Source organism: Petaurus breviceps, unplaced genomic scaffold (genome assembly GCF_028583685.1).
Source record: "Petaurus breviceps papuanus isolate PSGF00001 unplaced genomic scaffold, PetGlider_PUasm1.0 185, whole genome shotgun sequence".
NCBI classification, from domain to species: domain Eukaryota; kingdom Metazoa; phylum Chordata; class Mammalia; order Diprotodontia; family Petauridae; genus Petaurus; species Petaurus breviceps.
This window is the reverse complement of record NW_027185797.1, coordinates 16,056,025-16,078,016: the sequence shown is the minus strand read 5'-3', so window position 1 is coordinate 16,078,016 and position 21,992 is coordinate 16,056,025. Positions and strand designations below refer to the sequence as shown.

Here is a 21,992-nt window from a genome sequence, read left to right as displayed (position 1 = left end):
CATACATGGATAGATGGATGGATGGATAGATAGATAGATAGATAGATGGATGGATGGATGGATGGATGGATGGATGGATGGATGGATGGATGGATGGATGGATACATAGATGGATACATAGATGGATGGATGGATGAATGGATGGATGGATGGATAGATGGAAGGATGGATGGATAGATGATAGATAGATAGATAGATAGATAGATAGATAGATAGATAGATAGATAGATAGATAGATAGAGATAGAAAAAGAGAGATGGGTAGATGGATGGATGGATGGATGGATGGATGGATGGATGGATGGATACATACATGCATACATACATACATACATGCATGCATGCATGCATACATAGACAGACAGACAGATGGTACATGCAGAGTAGGTACAAGGTAACTTTAGAGGGGAAAGCCTCCCACAGATGGTAGCATACGGAGAACCCTAAAAGAAGCCGGTCTCAGTTGTGGGGAGGAAGCACACTCCAGTGGAGGTGATGACCAGGACAGAGGCAGAGAGACAGGAGATGGAAGGAACAACCAGTAGGCCAGTTTGGCTGGGGAGTGCCATGTCAGAAGCTTGCCCCTTCTTTGGATATTTCAATCAGTTAACGAACAAGTCTTTATTAAGCACCTACAGCATACCAATCCCTATGCTAGACTCTGGGGATACAGAAACAGAAAGGAAGTAGTCTCTATTATCAAGAGGCTTGCATTCTTATCAGGGAGAAGCAGCATGTACCCATAGAGAAAGAGAACAGAAAGTTCATTGGAGCAGCCGGAGGGCCCAGAAAGGACTTCACTCAGGTGGCACTGGTCTCACTGTGTTTGCAGAAGTCTGTCCTCATCTGATCCTAGGCCTCAAGGCCAAGGGAGAGCTTTGCCTCCAAGCAGTGGATGGCAAAAGCATGAAAATCCCTTCACCATATGGATGGAACAGAAATCAATGGCTGCCTGATGGCCCCATAAGCTCCCAGGCCTCCAGCTTGTGAGCGATGGCAACCTTAGTGTAGTGTTTGGCTTGTTTATTCATGTGTTCACTTTGATATTTGCGTGTTTAAGAATAGTGCAAGGTCTTTCTTGGTGTTCTAGGCTCCATCAGCGTCTGTGAAAGTGCCTGTGTCCCACCCACATGCCCACATGTGTGTTTTGTCTGGCCATTTTGGCCCCTGTGATTTGTGTTATGTGCCATAAGGGTTCTGGGAGTATGGAACTCACCACCAGAAAGAGGTGGGGAGCAGACACACTCTTTGTTCTTTTTGCTGTTGAGTTTTCTACCATTTTCTGGGTAGTGAATTTCAGAGTCCCTGTAGATTTATTGGAAAAGATGCCCTAATGCATCCCCACTGCATGTCAACCTGGTCAACACATTCCTAGCAAAGACTAGTATTTCTTCAAATCAAGCTCACTTGTTGTCCTTGAGTTAAAAAAAGGGACATGCCCATGAAGAGAGCTTGTTCTCCTGGAACAGTACAGTGCTGGATTGGAAGTCAAAGGGCTGGGTCTGAATGCCACCTTTGATGCATTCTACCTACATGACCTTGGACAGGTCATATAAATGCTTTGGGCCTCAGTTTCCTCCTCTGTGAAATGAAGGGGGTGAAACTTTGAGGACCTTTCCAGCTCCATTGATGCTATATCAGCTATTCGTCCACACCTCCCTCCCTCCCCCATGTTATTTCTAGAATATTATTTTTTTTAAAAACCACCAGATAATATAAAAAACAAAGATTTTCATTTAAAATTGGCCCCCACTTTTAGTGCTCCCAGCCTGACGAAGCCCTCTGCTATTCAGTAGCGCTATACATTCGTGAGGCAGTCGTCCCTAGCTTTCTTCCCAAGGGTCGGCCTTGGTGACTGTCTCAGAAGGACGGTAACATCCAGTCTTGCTAAGTGTGTATACGTCAGCCTGTCACACTTGGGCAGCAGAGTGTCCCTCAGGTCAGCCTCTGATAAGATCCGAGTCAAACAAGGCCGAGTCCGGGTTGTTTTATGTACTAAGGATCTGAAAATTGTTCACGACCAGCCCCGACCCACAAGACCTCAAATGGTCATCCAAGAAAGGCATAAATTGGTCTCCACTTGCCCTTGGGGACCACTGTTGTCACGGTGGGCCTGGCATCTGTCGAGTCGCTCCAGACACTCCAGACAAGGGGATTCCATAGGTCCACACAGTAGCAGGCAGGCAGCCCAGGCCCAGAGGCTCAGAGACCAAGGCTGAACAGCCCTGCAATCAGTGTGAACAGTCAGCCCAGAGGCCAGAAAAGCCACTTGTTTCCCCAACCCACATCCCAGATAGATCCTGACAATGCCAACAGCATGTCAACTTGTGTTTGTCAACCCTCCAGAAAATGGCCTTCCACCATGGGACAAGCGGAAGCCTCCTCCGCCTCCTCCTGACCAAGATTACACCTGGGGCCTCGTAGGAATGTCCGAAGACTGCTTACACAGGAAGGGCCACTCGGAAAGCAGCAGTGGGCTGCTGAAGAGCGAGCCACCACCACCGGCATCCCGGCTCCAGACGCCGGCAGCTTGGACTAGCTCAGTATTCCACCTGGACCCCGGTGAGGCCCACGAGCAGGGAGTGGCGAGCACCCAGGCCGACCCCACAGAGGAGAAGAAATGCAAAGGTAATTGGTTTTTCATAACCCATAGCCAAGGTCTCCCCAAACCGGCTCCTGTGTCTACCTAGGCCAGTGGCCGGTGCCTGTGGGCTGCCCACAGCCTTGTTTGTGCCTTTGAGAAGGGCTTTGAAACTACATAAATAAATGGATCCAAATGGAAAGCCGTTTATTTCTAGCTTCATGTTGTGTTTGGGCTCTGGGAAAGGAGGTTTCTTTTTCTCAAGTTGGCAGCAGGAGTGATCTGCCAGTTCAGCTTGAGCTCGGCTCCAGCCCCCAAGGAGAAACACAAGTCCTAGAAGTTATGCAACCAGGCCCATTAAACCAAAAAAATCCTGTTTCCATCGTTGCTAGGGCCAGAAACAAAATGGGATTTTAGAGCCTACCTCTCATAAGGAAATTTTAGGCGAGGGGGCAGGGGCAAGGGAAAGGGAGACAGAGGAGGAGAGGGACACAGAGGAGAGAGATAGAGAGAGAGAAGGAGAAAGAGGAAGGTGGGCAAGGGGACAGAACAGGGTGGGGGGAGGGAGACAGGGGGGAGAGAGACAGAGAGAGGAAGAAGGTGAAAGAGGGAGGTAGGCAGGGGTGGGGTGGGAGGAGTGGGGAGAGGAGAGGGAGGGGGGAGGTGAGACTTTGTTTTTCTCCTTCCCTCACTAAAGTCTTGCATCATCCCCAAGAGGAGATTATGGATTTATGAGGTTGTCACCTCTTTAAAAAAAAGATAAAGCTAAACTAGTCTAAAGTCCCTGATGGCTTCAGATTTAGGGGGGCTTTACCTCAGAGAAACCCCACCCTGACAGATGTCTCATGGTGAGCATTTTATTGTCTTATGACCACCTAAAATCTCCAGGTCCCTTAATCGCGGTGGGGCTTCAGACATCTGTGTTGGCACATTGTTCCATCTCTTTCTCGGCGCAGAACAAAGGAAAACATCTTTTGTTAGCTTTTCTCTCTTTAAGGGCCCTTTCTTCTAAGAATGTTTTAAAATGTTCCTACATTTGAATGTTAGCCCTCACTTTACCACAAGAGAGACACTCTAACTAATTAGTGAAATTGAATCAGAAGCGATGGGAGAACGACCCTCTTTCCTCGCTCTGGCGTGGGGACACCTCTGAGTGTGGAATGCTGGGTAGATTTCTCACAGCTGATGTGTTGGCTAGTTTTGCTGAACTTTTTATCTTTTGTTAGGAAGGCGGCATCCCTGGGTAGGAGGAAGAGGGAGGATATATTGGGAAATGAATACTAATAATAACTAGAACTTATATTGCCCTTCAAGATTTACAATACATACCTTGTTACGTACATATGTTTTATATGTATATTATGTTATGCTGAGCATATATGTATTACATATAACATACATATATGTACACGTGTTTTCTCATTTAGTCCTCACTACAACAAGAGGAGATAGGTGCTGTTATCATCCCCATTTTACAGATGAGAAAACTAAGGCAGAAAATAGTCAAGTGACTCGTCCAAGGTCACAGAACTAGTGTCTGAAATTGAAGGTGAACTCAGGTCTTCCTGACTCCAGGTTCATTATTCTGATGAAGCAGAAGAGGATCAATATATTTTTTAAAGAAACAAAGAATGCTAATAGGGGCTTGCAACTTTTGAGTCTAGGGAGAGGGAGATCTTTAGATTGATTAGACCACAGACATATGACTTCATTTTCCTAACTCAAGAAGGAGCTGTCCTTAGGGAAATAATACTACTTTCCCTACTTCACAAGGCCATTGCTAGAAAAATGCTTTGAGACACAAGGTGGGGTGAAGGATGGAGTGCGGAGCTTGGCAAGAGGAAGACCTGAGTTCAGATTCCACCTCAGACTAAGTGACTCAGGGCAAATCCCTTTGCTTCTCTCAGCTTCATGAAATCATAGATTTCTAGCTCAGAAAGACTTTAGGGGCCATCTAGCCCAACTCTCAATTTACAGATGAGGAAACTGAGGCCCAGAAAGATGCCCAAATTCATAAGGAAGTGATAAGTAGTAAGTGGCAGGGCAGGATTTGAACCCAGGTCCTCTGATCCTCAGATACAGCAGTAACCTACTGTTCTGAGAAATGGGGAAGATAATGACCTTCAGTTCAATCTCATGGGGTTGTCAGCCTCACCTGAACTAACATGTAGGAAATGCTTTGCAGACCTTAATGCCCAGTGTAAATCTCGCTGTAAGAAAAGCACATGGGGGGTTATTGCAATATCAGTGTGGTTGTCATTGTTAGTCTGGCTCTTGAGAGCACCTTCTGGGAGCACCTTGGAGTGACTGGCTGGTCCAGAGAGTGGAGTGCTGTGAGATTGATTTCAGGCAGCCATGAGAGTATTCATTATGAAAATACGGGAATAGGAAGCGTCTTTATGTGAAGAGAGAGAAAGACAGACAGAGAGACAGAGAGGAGAGAGAGAAAGAGGAGGGGGGAGGAGAGGAGAGGAGAGGAGAGGAGAAAAAAGAAAAAGGGCCAAAGGACCAGCAGTAACTATACCCTGAACTGTGCCTAGGGGAGATGAGGGCTCAGGACCAACCTTAGGAGGCTGTGGGGCTGACCCCAGTTCTCTTCATAGACTCAGACTTTATATTCATCATATCTTAGATCCAAAGCTGGAAGAAACATTAGAGATCATCTAGTCCAACCTCTTCATTTTACAGATGAGGGAACTGAGACTTAGGGAGAGGAACTTGATGTAGAATTCAGAATTTGTAGTCAGAAGACTTGGGTTAAAATCTAACGTTTCTTCATTGTGTGACCTTGGATGAGTCATTTAATCTCCCTAAACTTCAATTTCTCCATCTAAAAAAGGAAGGAATTGGACTGGATGGCCCCTAACGTCCCTTCCAGATCTAAATCTATGTTTTTATGAACTAGCTTATCCATGGTCACCCCTCTAGGAAGTGTCAGAGGCAAGATTCAAACCCACATCTTCTGAGTCAGCCTCCAGTGGTCTGTCCATTAGGCATACCAATACATTGCCTGCTATCCTGGAGGAATTTCTGGAGAAATAGGTTTCAAATGAACATTTAGGGCAGCCTAAAAAGGGGAAAGAAGGCACAAGATCCCAGTATCAGAGGCTCTGAGCTGGAAGGAGACCTACAAGAGGTCTAGTTCAAGCCCTTTTGTTTTCCAAAAACAAATCCAAAGCCTAATGAAAGGAAGTGACTTGCCCAAGGCTACCAAGGTAGCAAGGAACAGATTCGAACCCAGATCCTCTAATTCTCTGAACACTACAGCAGCCTGGGGAACCTGTGTAGGGGGAGAAGGGCCATGTAGGGCCCCACATGCACATCCCTAGATGGTCCTGACCTTCAAAGATGCATTTGTTTCAATGTGCAGCAGCAGATTAATCCTGGTAGGATTAGTTTCATATGCCTGGGCTGTTTGACGGCTCTGAAGTTCTCTGTGCCCTTTATGAAGGCATAGAAGACCTGGCAGCCAAACATCTTTGTTTTGCTTTGCTTCGCTTTGCAAAACAAGAACAAATTCCTGGAAATGGAAGGACTATTTTTAAAGGATCTTGCTCAGAATAAAAATTAAAATATTCAAGATGAGAACTGTGGGTTTTTTCTCCCCTACAATTACCTTTCCATCTGGGTTGGGCTTATCTAGTCAAGGATGGTAAGGAAGGAGCCCAACACGAAAGTTATCAGAATGTTTGTTTTTCAAAGAAAAATCTCCCAAGTTAGAAATGAGTCTTTTTCTCACTCAGTCAGGTCTCAGGAAAGCCACTCGATAAAGCAGAAAGAGCACTGCCCCAGAATTAGAAGGCCAAGGTTCAAATCCCACAACTGACGCTCTGGTGTGAGATTTGGGGCAAGGGAGGTTGGACCAGAAATGCCTTCTGGCTGTAGATCTAAGATGTTCATAAAGCTCTTCCGATGTGCAATCCCATAATGATGTGCATGAAATGTAACCAGTATTTTTTCTGTTTACTTACCTTTTACCCTATAATTAATAGATGACTTTTTTTAGAATAAAAGCCAGTTTCATCTTCTAAGGCTGCCTCATATCACTTCTTTTCTGAATAGGGGGAAGGGGAAATGGAACTATTATTAATCAGGGTGGGTCATTCCTGGTGTGGAACCCTCAACTACCAAGAACAACCCTACTCTCTGACCATGGGTGTCCTCTCCCTCATTCCCATCCACCTTACCCCTACCCTTCTGCCATGTCCCCCTCCAGATCTGCCTGCCCTTTCCAATGTGCCCTTTGGAACTCTGGCTCTATAATTAACAAACGTTCCGTTTGAGACCTCTTCCATCTTCTGGCACTCCATGACACCTGACTCCTTTAGGATGACACTGCATCGTGCCCAGCCATTCTTTCCCAGTCTTGGTTGGTACTTCCCTCATACTTTACAACTCAATTGTCCCAGTAATGAAGCTAGAATACTCAGTTGTCTCTCTTTCTCTTACTATTTCCCAACTCTCCCTCCATCCTTGCCATCACTAGCAACCTTTCCTCCTTTGAGGTTCAAGGTATCCAAATTTATCACCCGAGCCAGATGCCGATGACCATTTTCTATCGCCCTCCACGACGTTCTGCCTCCTTTCTCCCCACCATCCATGCTTGGCCCACAATAGCCCTCTCTACCCCGACTCCAGATTTCATACTGGGACACTTCACCAGGCAAGTTGGCTTCCCTCAAACACCCTAATTTCTCAGTTCCTCATTCTATTCATACTCCATGACTTACCACTTCAGCAGCACACAGAAAGCCATGCCCATGGTCTACCCATTACCCACAAATGGTTGTCTTTTGTGTTTGACAATTCCTAAATCCCTTTCACTTGTATCAGGGCTGAATATGGATAAAAAAAAATGTGGACCCTTGTACATGGACCCTTGATCTCATTCCCTCTTATCTTCTCCAGCACATTGTCCCACTATCATCTCCTCTCTCTCTAATCCTGAATCTCTCCCATCTAACGGTTCCTTCTGTACCATCCGCAAACACAACCAAATTTACTGTTTCCTTAAAAAAATTCTCATTATATGATACCATCCCTGATAGCTCTCAGCCTTCCTCTCAACTAAACACCTTGAAATATCTATCTAGCCTTACTTCACTTTCTCTCGCCTCACTGTTTACTAAATCCTCAGCAATCTAGAGTCCGACCTCATCATTCAATTGTAAATGTTCTCTCCATAGTTATCAGTGATCAAGCAGTGGAGGTTAAGTGACTTGCCCAGGGTCACCCAGCTAGTAAGTGTCAGAGGCTGGATTTGAACTCAGGTCCTCCTGACTCCGGGGCTCTAACCACTGTTCCACCTAGTGGCCCCACAATGATCTCTTAATTGCCTAATCCAGTGTTCTTTTCCTCCATCTTCCTCCTCCTTCCCTGTTTGTAACACTGGATGCTGTTGAGAATCTTCTGCTCCTGGACCTTCTCTCCTGTATAGGGCAGGACCTGAACCCAGGTCTTCCTATCTTCAAGGTCAGCCGCTGTCTCCAGTTCCTGGTGATGATGATGATGATGATTGATGATGATGAGTATTTACATGGTGCTTTAGTTGAAAATTAATAGTGCAAAGTGCTTTACAAGTGGGGGAAAGGGAAGAAGCTTTTAAATACCTACCATGTTCCAGGCACTCTGCTAAACACTTTACACATATTTTATTTGATCCTCACAGAAGCCCTGGAAGGAAGGTACTAATGTTATCCCCGTTTTATAGATGAAGAAATTAAGGCAGGAAGAGGTTAGATGACTCGCCCACAATCATACAGCTAGTGAGTGCCTGAGGCTAGATTTGGACTGAGGTCTTCCTGGTTCCCCCTAGACTATGAACCCCTTGAGAGCGGGGACTGGTTTTGTGGTTGGTTTTTTTTTCCTTTCTTTGTATCCCCTGTGTTTAGCATAGTTTCTGGCATTCAGGAGATGCCTAATAAGTGGGGTTTTTTAACTCCAAGTCTAGAGGTGCCACCTAGCTGCCTCTCTTCACATAAGGGTCCAAAACCATGACTGGCAGGGGTCTGTCCACTTTCACTGTGGCTGTGATGTTGCTGCATCAAAAACCTCTTGTCTGTTATCTAGAGAAATCTCAAAAGAGTAATGGCTGGCTCGCTGCGGGATGTTTGGAGGTGTTTGGTGAACCCCCTGCCTCCCCTAGAGCTCAAACAAAGGGCACTTTCTCCTGTGCCTGAGCGATCTCCGATGTTGAGCCTAAGTATCTTTGGGGAGAGGCAGGAGACCTAGGTTTGACATCAGTGACCCTGGATTCCAATCCTGTCTCTACTGCTTACTCTTGGGCCCTTGGACAGATCACTCCATGTCTCTTTCACTTGGTTTTCTAGTCTAGAAAACAAGAAGGTTGCACTGGCTGACTTCAGAAGGCTCTTCTTGCTCTGGGTCCCATTATCCCTATATTTCTTATATCACTGAATTTTTAAAAATTGTCTTCCATTCTCTTTTTTTCAAGGTTATTAGCTCCTATCCTAAGGTTTCCAAGCTTCTGTTCTCAGCCATCTGTTTCACTTATTATCTCTTCCTTTCTTTGTACCCACCAAGGCCTATGCAGTGCCTGGTTGAAAATGGGTCCCTGGTACTGTATTCTCAATGTCTGCTATTCTCCCCTTTCCCTTCCTTCTCCCTGTCTCATTAACTTCCCCTGTTGAGGGCTAGAAGATGCAGGAGGAGGCATATTCATGGGAGACATGCTAGGAGCCACCTAGAGAAGGCACTTTTGGTTGTCACACACACACACACACACACACACACACACACACACACACACACTAGTTTTTTTAAACTTTCTTTGTCCCAAAAACATTGAGAACCCCACGGCCAGGGCCCCCTTTCTGCACCAAACCCACTGGGACCTGTTCTCCTCCCTGCCAGTACTGAAAGAAAGGCTGTTCTCTACTCCCTTTAATCCTTCCTAACAAAATGGCACCCAGGAATCAACCCTGCCTGGGGCCTGAGTATCCTGCCAAAAATTGGAGCAACCAAGCATCACTTCCAATAGAGAGAGAGGAGAAAAGAATTGTGCATAAAAACATGAGCAGGAAATGGACAAGTTTTCAAAGTTCAGACTTGGCAGCCCATCTTCAAGTTCCATAAGAAAATGGGTATCGTGCAGAAGAGCAGTGGAAAAGCCAGGATCTCTGGGACTTTGGGAAAGTCTATTATTTTCTCTGGGTCTCAGTTTCCTCTTCTCTTTCAAAAGGATGTTGAACTAAGTTGCCTTTAAGGTCTATTCTGCCTCTAAATCAATCAATTGATCAATAAGCATTTATTAAGCTAAATATATAATCCTATGAGTTTTGAGCCCACCTTACTTGATCTCACTGGGCCTCTGTTTCTTTATATGTAAAATGGGGAGGGAGACTGAGAACCCAAATGGCTTAACTTCCCTCCAAGCTCTGAATCTATGATGGTGGGCTCTGGTTTGGGGATTCCCCACGCACACACACAATTTTGATTCTTTGTACATTATGAAATAAAATTTCCCCTGGTTAAATGATGCAATTTGGAACTCCTAAGAACTAAGCCCTTTTGCAAGAGTGAGTGCCAGGGCTATGTGATCGGGCTGTCTCCACTAAGGAATCACTTAGCATTTGGCTTCCAAAGAAACTTCTCTTAGCATCTGGGACCAAATGAATTCTCCAAATTTTATGACTTGACAACCAGAGCCAGTGTGCTTCCCAAAATGAAAGCCATCCTTGGTCCATGGTGATAATTGTGACAAGAAACTGTGAAGTCTTCATGTTCCAAAGTCCTGGAAAAAATGGAATTTGCTCACAGTAAAATAGGAAACATTAGCTGTTCATTCATTTGCTGTAGCCCCATCTCACATATTCCTTGGTATTTCTAAAGCCATTGTGGCCAAGCGGAGAATTGGGGTTGGGAAGACCTGGATTCCAGTGCTGCCTCTAACAAATATGGGTTGTGTGATCCTGAGCAGGTCCCCTAAGTGCCCAAAGTCCCAGGGCTTCTCTGAGATGCTAAGTTCCAGAGGAGCTATAATGGACAAGGATCTAATCTGCAGAGGATTCCTGAGAGAGGATTCCCTGTGGCAGGTACCCACAGTGATAAAGTCACAGATTTAGAACAACAGCACCATGAGCTGTCATTTGGATGGCACATGAGGTTTTTTTAAGTGCTTTGCACACAGTTTCTCTTCTGAGCTGCACTGTGGGACCTTGGTCAAATAGCTTTAAATTATGGGGTTAGACTAAATGCCTTTTAAGAGCCTTTCCAGTTTGAGTCTTTGAACCCTCTGAGACTGGTATCACTTACTGGAATTATTACCCCTATTATACATATTAAGAAATGGAGGCTTAAGGAGGGCAGGTGATTTGCCTATGGTCACACACCTGACAAGAGTGAGATTTCCAACCCAGGTCTTCATGGCCACACGTCTGGAACTTGGTATGACATTTAAGATGAATTCCATGGCTATGAAGGATTGGGGTCCTCATCCTTGCGTAGCATTCATTTGGCAGATGCCTCTCCTCTAGAGAGATCACAAGAGAGAGATCTGTGGGTCATTCAGCACATTTGGGGGTGCAAGAACAAACAAACAATGGGTGATACCACTTAGAATGTCTTCCATCCAGGGCCAGGAAGAAGCAAAAGGATAAAGAGGGAGGGAGGGGCACTGGTCATAGCAGATTGAATAAGAAGGATGAAAAAATAGACCTTTTTAGCAAAATTAAATTCCTGAAATCCTTTTCTTCTGAAGTCTAATGCACTTTATAGATACAACGTTAGTAAAATAGAGATATAAAGAGAGATACAGACAGATAGGTAGGCAGACAGAACAGAGAGACAGATAAACTAGACAGAGATAAAGAGTTAAGGTAGATAGATAGATAGATAGATAGATAGATAGATAGATAGATAGATAGATAGATAGATAGATAGATAGATAGATAGACTGACTAAAGATATATACATACATTGATGGATAGGTGGATGGATCGACAGGGAGAGACAGAAAGACAGAGAGAGAGAGAGAGAGAGAGAGAGAGAGAGAGAGAGAGAGAGAGAGATCTTCCTAACAACCATCCTAAAGTAATATAAGAGATAGTGGTGGCAGGAAGAACTGGTTTCAATTCCCTGACACTATTAGCTCTGTAATCTTAGGTAAGTCACTGAACTTCCCCAGGAAATGTCCTAAAACTCTTAAGGGCAGTGTATTATAATTTAGTCATTAGACTATTTGGGGGCAGAGACTATGTTCAAATTCCTCTCTGAATCGTAGGAGTTCTGTGACCATGGGGAAAGTTATTTGACATCTCTAGATTTGTTTTCTTATCTGTAAAATGGGAATATTGCTCTACCAGTACTTGCCTCACAAGGTTCATAGACTCAGACCTGGAATGTAGAAGCCTCAAGTTTGACCTTTCATGTATGGCATATAAAATGAAAGCTGGTCTCAGAATTAGGAATCAACCAATCAGCAAGCACATAATTAATACCTCCATGGACCCAGTAGACTCTGTCATAAGAATGGTGCATACAAAGACAAATAAAATCCTTCTCTTAAAGTAACTTACATTCTATTGAAGGAGAAACATATATGGAATAAATACAAAATAAATACTCATCAGTAAGTTTGGGAGAACAGTGCCTACAAGGGGTAAGTCAAGAAGGAATTTGTATATATGGCAAAGCTTGAATTGAGTCTTGAAATGATCGTGTTTCTCAAGCACCATTTCTTAAAGTGAAGGCTTGTAGATTTTATAAAGTGGAAGTGAAGCAAGAGAGTATTCCAGGCATGAGAGGAGACTGGTACAAAAACATGGAGATGGGAGTTGGATTTCCTTTATGAGTAAAAAGGCCAGTTTAGTTCTATGCTAGAGTGCAGGAAAGGGTGTAACATAGAATAAAGCTGGGAGGGTAAGTTGGGGCCAGATTGCAAAGGGCTTTAAAAGCCAAAGGGTTTTATATGTTATCCTAGAGACAACAGGGAAACATTGACATTTATTGAGGAGAAGGACATGGTTAGCCCTTCACTGCAATAGTCTAGGCAACAGGTTACAAGAGTCTGAATTAAGGAGTGTCCCTATGAGGAGTGGGAATCGGATAAATTCAAGAGATATTGTGGAAGTAGACATGGGAAGATTTGACAAATAATTAGATTTGTCATATGAGGGACAACAATTGAGGTTAATATTCAAGATGCAAATCTGGGAGACTAGAAGAATAGAAAAAAGGAAATGGGGAAATCCCTAAGTTCGAAGAGAAAGATAATGAATTCTGTGTTGGACATGTTAAGTTTAGGATCTCTATGAGACTTCCATTTGAAAATGTCTAATGGGCTTCAAATAATGCAGGACTGGTGCTCAGGACAGAGTCTGGGTCAGGACATATAAATATGTGAGTCATCTGCATAGATATGATAGTTAAACCTATGGAGACTAATAAACACCAAACAAGAAGGTACAGAGAGAAAAGAGAAGAGGGCTCAACACAGAGCCTTGGGATACCCCATAGTTAGGGGTCATGACATGGATGAATATCCAACAAAGCAGTCTGTTAGTCAAGAGGGGTCAGAAAGGAACCAGTAGAGAGTGGTGCCAGGAAAACCCAGAGAAGAGAGAATTCAGGAAAATGTCATCAATAGTGTTAATTGCCATAGAGAGGTCAAGAAAAGACCATCAGATTTAAAAATTAAGATAACTTTACAGAATGATTTCATTTGAGTGATGAGGCCAGAAGCTGGATTTAGAAGTGTTTGAAAGGGACCAGAGACATGAAGTATAGATAGGTTGGGGGGGGGGGTGTTGTTTTTCTTTAGGAACTTGGCTCAGGAAAACAAGAGAAATAGAGGAGAGTAGGATCTAGTAGGAAAAAACTGTTAAGGATGGTGAAGACTTTGGGCATGTTTGTAGACATCAAGGAAATAACCAAGAGATGAAGGTGAAAGTTTATAGAGACTGGATGATTGAAGTTGTGGTCTGAGGAAAAAGAGACAGGATAAAGGGCACTTAGAAAGGAGTTGGCCTGAGACAGGAGAAAGCCCATTATGATCAGAGACTGGGGTAAAAAGAGGAGAGAATAGGGGGCTGTCAAAGGGTTCTGAAATGAAGAAAAGATAGAGCTCCCAGCAAATGGCTTCTATTTGTTTAGTGAAGTATGAGCCAACATCCACAGCTGAGAGGATGGAGGAGGAAGAGATGTGGGAGGGTATGTGCAGAGAAGAATTTTAGAACAACCTCTCTGGGCAATGGCATAATGAATCAGTTAGGAAGGGGTCAAAGATTGCATTGGCCCAGTGAGGGCCAAGCTGTAGTTAGATAGCATCGGTTCACAAGGGAAGAAGTCATTGTGGCCACAGCTTAGAACGCAGGGTTTCCTGGCTCCTGGTCTGGCACTGTCTCCACAACACCTTCTAACTTCCCCTCATAATACACTTTTGAGCTAAAACATCACTTCTCAGTAAAAATAAAATTAGATTCTAGCCCTTCCACCAGTGTTGGAAAGGAAAATTATTAGGATCAAGAAAGCTTTTATAAAAAAAAAAAAGAAAAAAATAGAGAGGAAAAAAATCCCATCCTGCAGTTTCTTGCTACCTCCCTGGGAGAGGCTCCAGAAAAGCTGTTTTTACAGGGTGTCCAGTGAAGCCAAGGGACCACTTGCTCTGCCCCATCTGTCTTACTTTTCTATGTAAACATAAATATTGTGGAGAATTTCTGTTTGGACAAGCTGAACTTGCTGAGTGGTTCTTCCTATTACTGTGGGTCTGCTTGCTGCCCCTACACAGGCCCCCAAGACTTGAGGGTGTTTTGATTGATGTATTCAGCCGCCATGTATTAAATGAGGTATGTGGTGTCTTGGAAAGATCCCTGGGCATGGAATCAGGAGAGACCTGGGCTAGAATCCTGCCTCTGACTTGACTGTGGACCATGGACAAGTTGGTTCACCTTATTTTCCTCATCTACAAATCAGGGATAATAGCATCTATCTCCCAGGGTCATTAGGAAGATCCAATGAGATCATGCATGTTGGATATTATATAAATGTCAGCCCTTATTACTATTTTGAAGGGCCTTTTTGGTCTGAAGAACTGTGTTCATGATGGGGGAGATACAAACATAACTGGTTCCTTATTTGTTATTCCAGTTTTAAAATCTGAAATAATTCCCTAAGTTTCCAAACACAAACTGAAAACGCCTAAGTAGAGAAAACAGACAAATCGCTGTGGTCTCGTTGAGATTGGTGAGACCCGTTGGGCCCTTTGGTATTGAAAGGAGTGAGGACTAAAATTCATTATCACCAGCAACAAGAGGACCACCGTCACTTTCAAATGAAGCCCTCTTCGCACATTATTCCTTGTACCAAGCGATTAGGTACAGAGAATGTATATGACTGAATTCCTTCAAGTGTATGTTAGGTTAGTGCCTTTTTTTAGGTGTCAAGTAAATATAACTATTAACATAAGTGATGTGCATGTGTGTGTAGATGTGTGTACATATATGTATAAGTATATGTATGTATACACCCATATATGTGTGTGATATATATACATATACTTCTATGTATGTGTGTATACCCATTTCCATGACTGTTACTATTCATTTGCTATAAGGTCATTAATTGATGGCAGGCATAGTCAGTGACAGATCGCACTTTTGTATTCGGTCTCTCCTCTTACCAATCCCTTACACAGTGGCCAAAAGAATCTTCCTAACGTACATCACATTTCCTTGTTCAAGAACCTTGAATGCATTCCCATTCCCTCTAGGGCAGAATTCAAACCCCACAGGGTGGCATGGAGAGCCCTTCACAGTCTGACTCCAGCCTACTTCTCCAGGTTCAATTCATATTACTACTCCTCATTTATTCGGTTATTCAGCCAAAGGGCCTCCTCACTGTTCCCTAAACTTGAACTCATATTGCCTACCACCATCCCTTTGTACAGGCTGGCAGGCATGAGTAAAGTACATTCCCTCACCTCGACCTTTTAGAATCCTTGAACTCATAGGTCACCTCTTATGGGTGAGTTGAGTGCAATAGAGTTGAGAGTCATTTCATCAATTCTAATACTTCTAGCAATTTGACAAGTATTTATTACATGCCTTCTGTGGAGTGGGCACTTTGCCAGGAGATGGGGAAACACCAAAACTTGATCTATAGTACCTGCCCTCGTGGGACTGACAGTTCAAGGCAATGTAGAGGTTTATAATAATAGTGTATTGTAGCAGCATTAGATAGAAGCAAGGCAAGGTGCCGTGAGAGGAGAGAGTGGTCACATAGTCATTACTGAATAGAGAAATCAAGGAAGGCTTCACAGAAAGCTTAAACAAGCTTTTAAATCTGGGACATTCCAGATACAAGGATGAAGAAAAGAGGGAGTGAAGGAAGGAAGGAGGGAGGAAGGAAGGAAGGAAGGAAGGAAGGAAGGAAGGAAGGAAGGAAGGAAGGAAGGAAGGAAGGAAGGAAGGAAGGAAGGAAAGAGGGAGAGAGAGCCTTTATTAAATGCTTATTACATGTCAGTCACTGTGCTAAATGGTAGGGATACAAATAGAAGCGAAGGTCCCATACCCTTCAGGGTCCTGACTGTTGACAGCACATGATGGGAAGATGAAAGTGGAAGCAGGTGCAGACAGGGAAGGACTTTTGAGAGGACAAGGGACAAAAAGATTGAGAAGATGAAGGAAAAGTCCAGAGAACAAGGGGAGCAGTGAGTGGAGCGCAGGAGGCTTCCTGGAGCAGAGGCAAAGGAACACCAATCTGGAGATGAGACTCAGGGCAGAGGTTTCAAGGCAGTGCAGGGGTTCTGGAGCAGGGCCTGCAGGATCACCCTGGTTCATGTTCCAAGCTAGAATTAGGAAGTTTTGCCTGTGGGGAATGTGATATATAGGTGCAGAGCAGAGCTCAGACGACTACCCAGATGCATTTAGCGCAAGGAAGGGGTAACTTTTCCCTCTAAACACTGAAAGCCATGCCTCTGAAGTTCAGCCTTCCTGAGAAGGAGAGAGAGTGCAGTCATGGGAGAAGGTGATCCCAGGACTCTAGGGCCAGGTGACACTGTAAGGGGCCATCTTGCTGCATGCCAAGATCTGGTGTGCTAGAAAACCCTAATTCCCAGATGTCAGATCCCTGGGCCAAAGTTCCAGTCTCCCAGCCCTTGCAATGTCTCCATTCATACTCACACTTCAGAGTCTGACCTAAAATTGGATTATTATGTGAATGGATGGGCAATTGAAGTGCCATTTCCCTCCTTTTGAATTGAGCGCTATTGGTTCCAATGGGAGAAATACCTTTATTAAGATCCCATACCCTCTTAGAATTCTATTCACCTTACTTAAAACTGAATTAAGAAGTCCAAAGCCATTTGGGTTAGAACATAGTGTGTGGGTTGAAAAGCAGATTTGTCTGAATTGCGAGGAGTCTAAGTGGAAGATTTTGATGCAGATCATCAGGCAGAGGAGGGGGGAGGTCACTCAGTATGCAGCTGTAGAAGCAATACTATGCCCAGTATGCATGAAAAGACAATCATTTGAATCTCTGTTTGCTTTGCTGAGGAAGTTTTTTTATAATAAGCCTACGATACCACCCAAAGGTCAAACCTGCGGAAATCACAGAAATTGTTGCCCTTTAAAAGAAAAGGAAGGAAAAAGTCCAAATACTCTTGGCTAAAAAAGAAGGATGAATTGGAAATTGTATGTTTCCCCTTCTATTCCATTTCCATGGACCCAGAAAAAGATCCAAATGAAAATGTCTTGCTAACATTTAGATTTCAACAGAGATATTAATTTTTTCGGGAGTTTTCAATTGGGTTGGTTTCCAAGGAAACCCATGTCTGTGGTGGGATGAATTTAATTTGTTGAGATCATTGCTAAAATTTCAGGACATGATAGATGGAGTCCTCGTGGTCTGAGGCAGTAACTTGTCTATTGTTCTAGTCATGGATGGGACATTTTTACCATTTCCCAAATTCTCTTTGAGATAATCATCCATTTGTTTTATTCAAAGCAATTCAATTCTGTTTTATTCAAAATTCATTTGCTTCAATTCACTTTGATTCAACAGGTGGGAGGCACTGACCTAGGTGCTGAGGATACAAAGACAAACCAAAAAAAAAAAAGTCCCTGCCGTCAACAGACTTACATGCTACTCAAGGGAGTGCAGTGTTTTCCACAGCTATTTTCCTAGAAGTCTATTGATATTTGAAATAAAATGGGATACAACTGGCCTCCATGAGCCTTGAATAGCAGGATGCCAAATCCAATTAAATATTTCTTCTAGATCCCATTTTTAGAAACCCTCCATGCCCACCTACCTTTCAGGTCTAATTTCATGTTACAGCCTTTCATGAATCCTCTCCTCTAATCACTCACCTCCATATATTTGCTCAGGTTCCCATGGTTTTTTTTTTGTTTTTGTTTTTGTTTTTTTGGTCTTTATTAATTTGCTTGTTTACCTTTAGTTTACAAGATTCAGGTCCACAGTTCTTTGAGTTTCAAATTTTCTTCCCCTCCCTCCCCCCCCCACCATGGCAGCATACAATCAGGTATAGGATCTGTAGATACTTTCACATTAGACATCAGTCAGGTTGTAAAGAAGGCGTGTATTGGATGGAATGAACAATGGGAAAGAGGAAACCAAACCAAACAAGAAAAATAAAGAGAGCAGGTAATTAGCTTCAATCTGCATTCAAACTCTGTTCTTTCCAGTTCTTTCTCTAAATGTGGACATCTCTCTCCATCATGAGTCTTTTGGAGTTTACTTATAGCCCTGCATTGCTGACAAGAGTCCAGTCTATCAAAGTTGGTCATCACACATATGTTGTGTCTGTAATTGTGTACAAATTTCTCCTGGTTCTGCTCTTCTCACTCAGCATCAGTTCATATAAGCCTCTCCAGGTAAATATGAAGTCCATCTGCTCCTCGTTTCTTATGGCACAATAGTATTCCATTATATTCATATGCCATAACTTGTTTAGCCATTCCCCAATTGATGGGCATCCCTTTAATTTCCAATTCTTTGCCACCACAAAAAGAACTGCTATAAATATTTTTGTACATATGGGTCTTCCTCCTGCTTCTGTGATCTCTTTGGGATACAACCCTAGAAGTGGTATTGCTGGGTCAAAGGATATTAAATTACTTATAGCCCTTTGGGCATAGTTCCAGATTGCTCTCCAGAATGGTTGGATCAGTTCACAACTCCACCAGCAATGTATTATTGTTCCAATTTTTCCACATCCTCTCCAGCATTTATCATTTTCCTGTTTTGGCATCTTAGCCAATCTGACCGATGAGATGTGGTAATCGAGTCCCCATGTTTAGAACATTCTCTCTCCTCATCTGTACCACTTAGAAATCCCTGGCTTCCTTTGAGATACATTCCCAGTGCCTCTTTCTCCAGGAGAATTTTCCTGATCCCCTCAGTTTTTAACAGTCTCCTCAAAATTAACTTGCAAAAACTTTGTGTTTTCTTATGTAAGCACCTGCAATATAGCTCCAATAGAGGGTAACCCCCTTTAGGATAGGGATTTATTTTTTGCTAGCTCCAGTGCCTAGCATAGCACCTGATATACACTAGGTATTTAATACATGTTTGGTTATTGTCACTGATATTGTCAAGCATCCCATGTCCTGGGAATCTCCCATCTCAATTAACAAAGACTAGTTGTGTTAACTTCAGGAGTTTGATAAAATAATGCATTTGTTGCATTTAAAGGAAGCCAAGTATTCTAAGAGGAAGAGGTGAGATGGGAGTGCTTTCCAGACATAGGGATAATCCCTACCAAGGCATAGAGATGGAATATGAAATGTCAAATTGGGAACAGTCAGGAGGCCGGTTTGACTGCAATGTAAAATAAGGCTAGGGGCAATACTGGGAAAGACTTTAAATACCAAGCTGAAGAATTTGTATTTGGTAACTGATAGCTATGGATGGTCATAGGGGTATAAACTTAGAGCTAGGCAGAATTTAGAGGCCACCAGTTCAACCCCCTCATTTTACAGATGAGGAAACGGAAGCGCAGAGAGGTCAAGTGACATGCCCAGGGTCACAAAGCTGGTGCTTGATCATAGATTTAAACCTGGGTCTCCCTAACTCCAAGTCCAGCATTCCATCCACTCCTGCATTCTGTCTCCTTGAGCAAGGAAGGATTATGATCATTCCTGTGCTTTGAGAAGATGATTTTGGCATCTTTTTGAGGTATGGACTAGGAAAAGGAGAAACTACTATCTGTGAAGTCAATCAGGAGGATGCTGGCATAATCCAGGCAAGAGGTGCTATGGGTATAGATCAGGGTAGTGCCCAGGTCAGTGGAAAGCAGGAAATTGATAACTAAACAACCCAAAAGAGGTGAGCCCAAATCTTCAAAGCAGTCAGATATTTTCTACTGAGTGTTTGAGTGCAGCTTCTATCAGCAGTGAAATTCAATTTAATATTTTCTGAAAGATGATGTTTAAGGTCCAAAGGACTGTAATTGTGTTATGAAATATTTGCTCTTGATTCATTTAAAACAACGAAAGTTAATTTTGGTCTGTGATGGAGAGAAGACAAGAATTCACTTGTGACAGTAATGGTCTAGATCACGTTTCATTAGCATTATTTTTTCAATTAACAAATTTTCTTCTTACTGAGATGATGATGATGATGATGATGATGATGATGAAAGATGTGTTTCAATTGAATTCAACAAATGTGTATTAAGAGCTTGCCATAGGGGCGGCCAGGTAGCACAGCGAGTAAGAGCCCCGGTCCCAGAGTCAGGATGACCTGGGATCAAATCCGGGCTCTGATACTTAGCACCCACCCAGAAATAACTGGCCGTGTAACCTTGAGCAAGTTACTTAACACCGATTGCTTAAAAAAAAGAGCTTGCCATAGATAAAAAGATAAAAAGTTTAAGTGTTTACTATGTGCCAGGTACTGTGCTAAGCTCAGAGGTTACAAATACAAGCAAAGGAAACAGCCACTGCCATTCTAAAGGGAAAGAGCATGCAGAAAATTGGAAAAGGGAGGGTGGAGAACATGCAGGGCAACATGGGGTGAAGCAGTCTAGACAAAGTTATGGGAGCAAGCTAAGGCCAAAGATGACCTATCAGGACTCAGGAACAGAGTCTAGGTGACTGATGGGAAGGAAAAGAGAATGGTGGACCTAGTAGGGTTGGCATGATGGGAAACAGTCTTGGAAGTAACTTGGAGAACTAGGCTCAGCAAAAACTGAGTTAACAGAGATAAGGGACCCAGAGCTAGAGTTCAGGTTAACAGGGAGGAGGTGGAGGTCATGGTCTGAGTGGGGGAGGCATGGCATGGAGTGGTCCAGCAAGAAAACAATAAATCTGTCTCTGCCCAGAAGAAGCTTACATTCTACTTGAGTCTATAACTTGAAAACAGATAGATAGATACAAAGTGATTTGTGGAGGAAGAAAGAATTAACAAATGGGGGTATTAGGAAATATTTGGAGTAGGTAAGTACACCTGAGCCATGCTTTTATAAGAAGCTGGGGATTATATGAAGTAGAGGTAAGAAGGGAAGGCATTTCAAGGTATAGGGAATACTTGTGTACATGCATGGAGTCTAGAGATGGTATATCATGTATGTAGAATAGCTAACAGGCCAATTCAACTGAGCTATAGAGGGCGTGAGGGGAACTGCTGTGAAATAAGAATGGAAAGATAAGTGAGAACCATATTACGGAAAGCTCTAAACAGAGGCCTGAAGAGTTTGTGTCTTATCTGAGATAGGGAGCCAGTGAAGATTCTTGAGCAAAGAGGTGTCATGATCAGGCTTTCCCTTTAAGGGTAGCAATTTGGTAACTGTGTATGAGGGGGTTGGAAAAGGAAGAGCCTCGAATTCCAGAATTCAATTAGAAAGTCATGGCAATAGTGTAGACAAGAAAGGAAGGGCACCAGAAATGGGGTGGTCATGAAATGAGTGGAAAGAAGGAGATGGATCCAAGAGACACCACGGAGATGACCAAATCAACAAGACTTGGCAACCGCTTGGATGTGGGCAATGCAGTCGGGTAATGCTGTTCATATGAGTCATCACCATGTATTTATACAGCTTGACTTTGACCTAGCTCCCAAGCCCTTTTCTGACGTTAACTAGCTCATGAAGAGCGCACAAAAGCACCATATGTCTAAATGACTTGCCTATGTTCTTACGAAATATCAGTGGGAGCTGGGAACAGTCAAGGAGGGAAGCTGTGGGCTCCCCGGCTATGGCTGTAGACATTAAGTAACACTCCCAGGCTCCATTTGAAATGGCATATGCAAAAGGAACCTCAAAATAGCACCTCTGTCTGCCAAGTCTATCAGTAAAGTTCAGGTGTAACAACTTAAATCACATTGGAACAATGAGTCACACTTACAAATGGAAACACGAGGATTCTGGGATTGGGGCTGAGATCAGTCAACATATTTTTGAACCGTTCACTAGAGGGGATGGCAGGTAATAAATA

The 21,992-nt window shown here is 43.3% G+C and overlaps 1 protein-coding gene across 10 annotated transcripts in view; it reads left to right on the top strand.

The window, feature by feature from the left end:
• THRB (thyroid hormone receptor beta) overlaps positions 1-21,992 on the top strand; it is a 450,111-nt gene that overhangs the window by 358,452 nt on the left and 69,667 nt on the right. For all 10 annotated transcript variants that reach the window (XM_069088501.1, XM_069088495.1, XM_069088499.1 and 7 more), the window contains one exon: positions 2,346-2,627. In XM_069088501.1, coding sequence (XP_068944602.1) covers positions 2,346-2,627 — 282 coding nt within the window. The remainder of the gene's footprint in view (positions 1-2,345; positions 2,628-21,992) is intronic.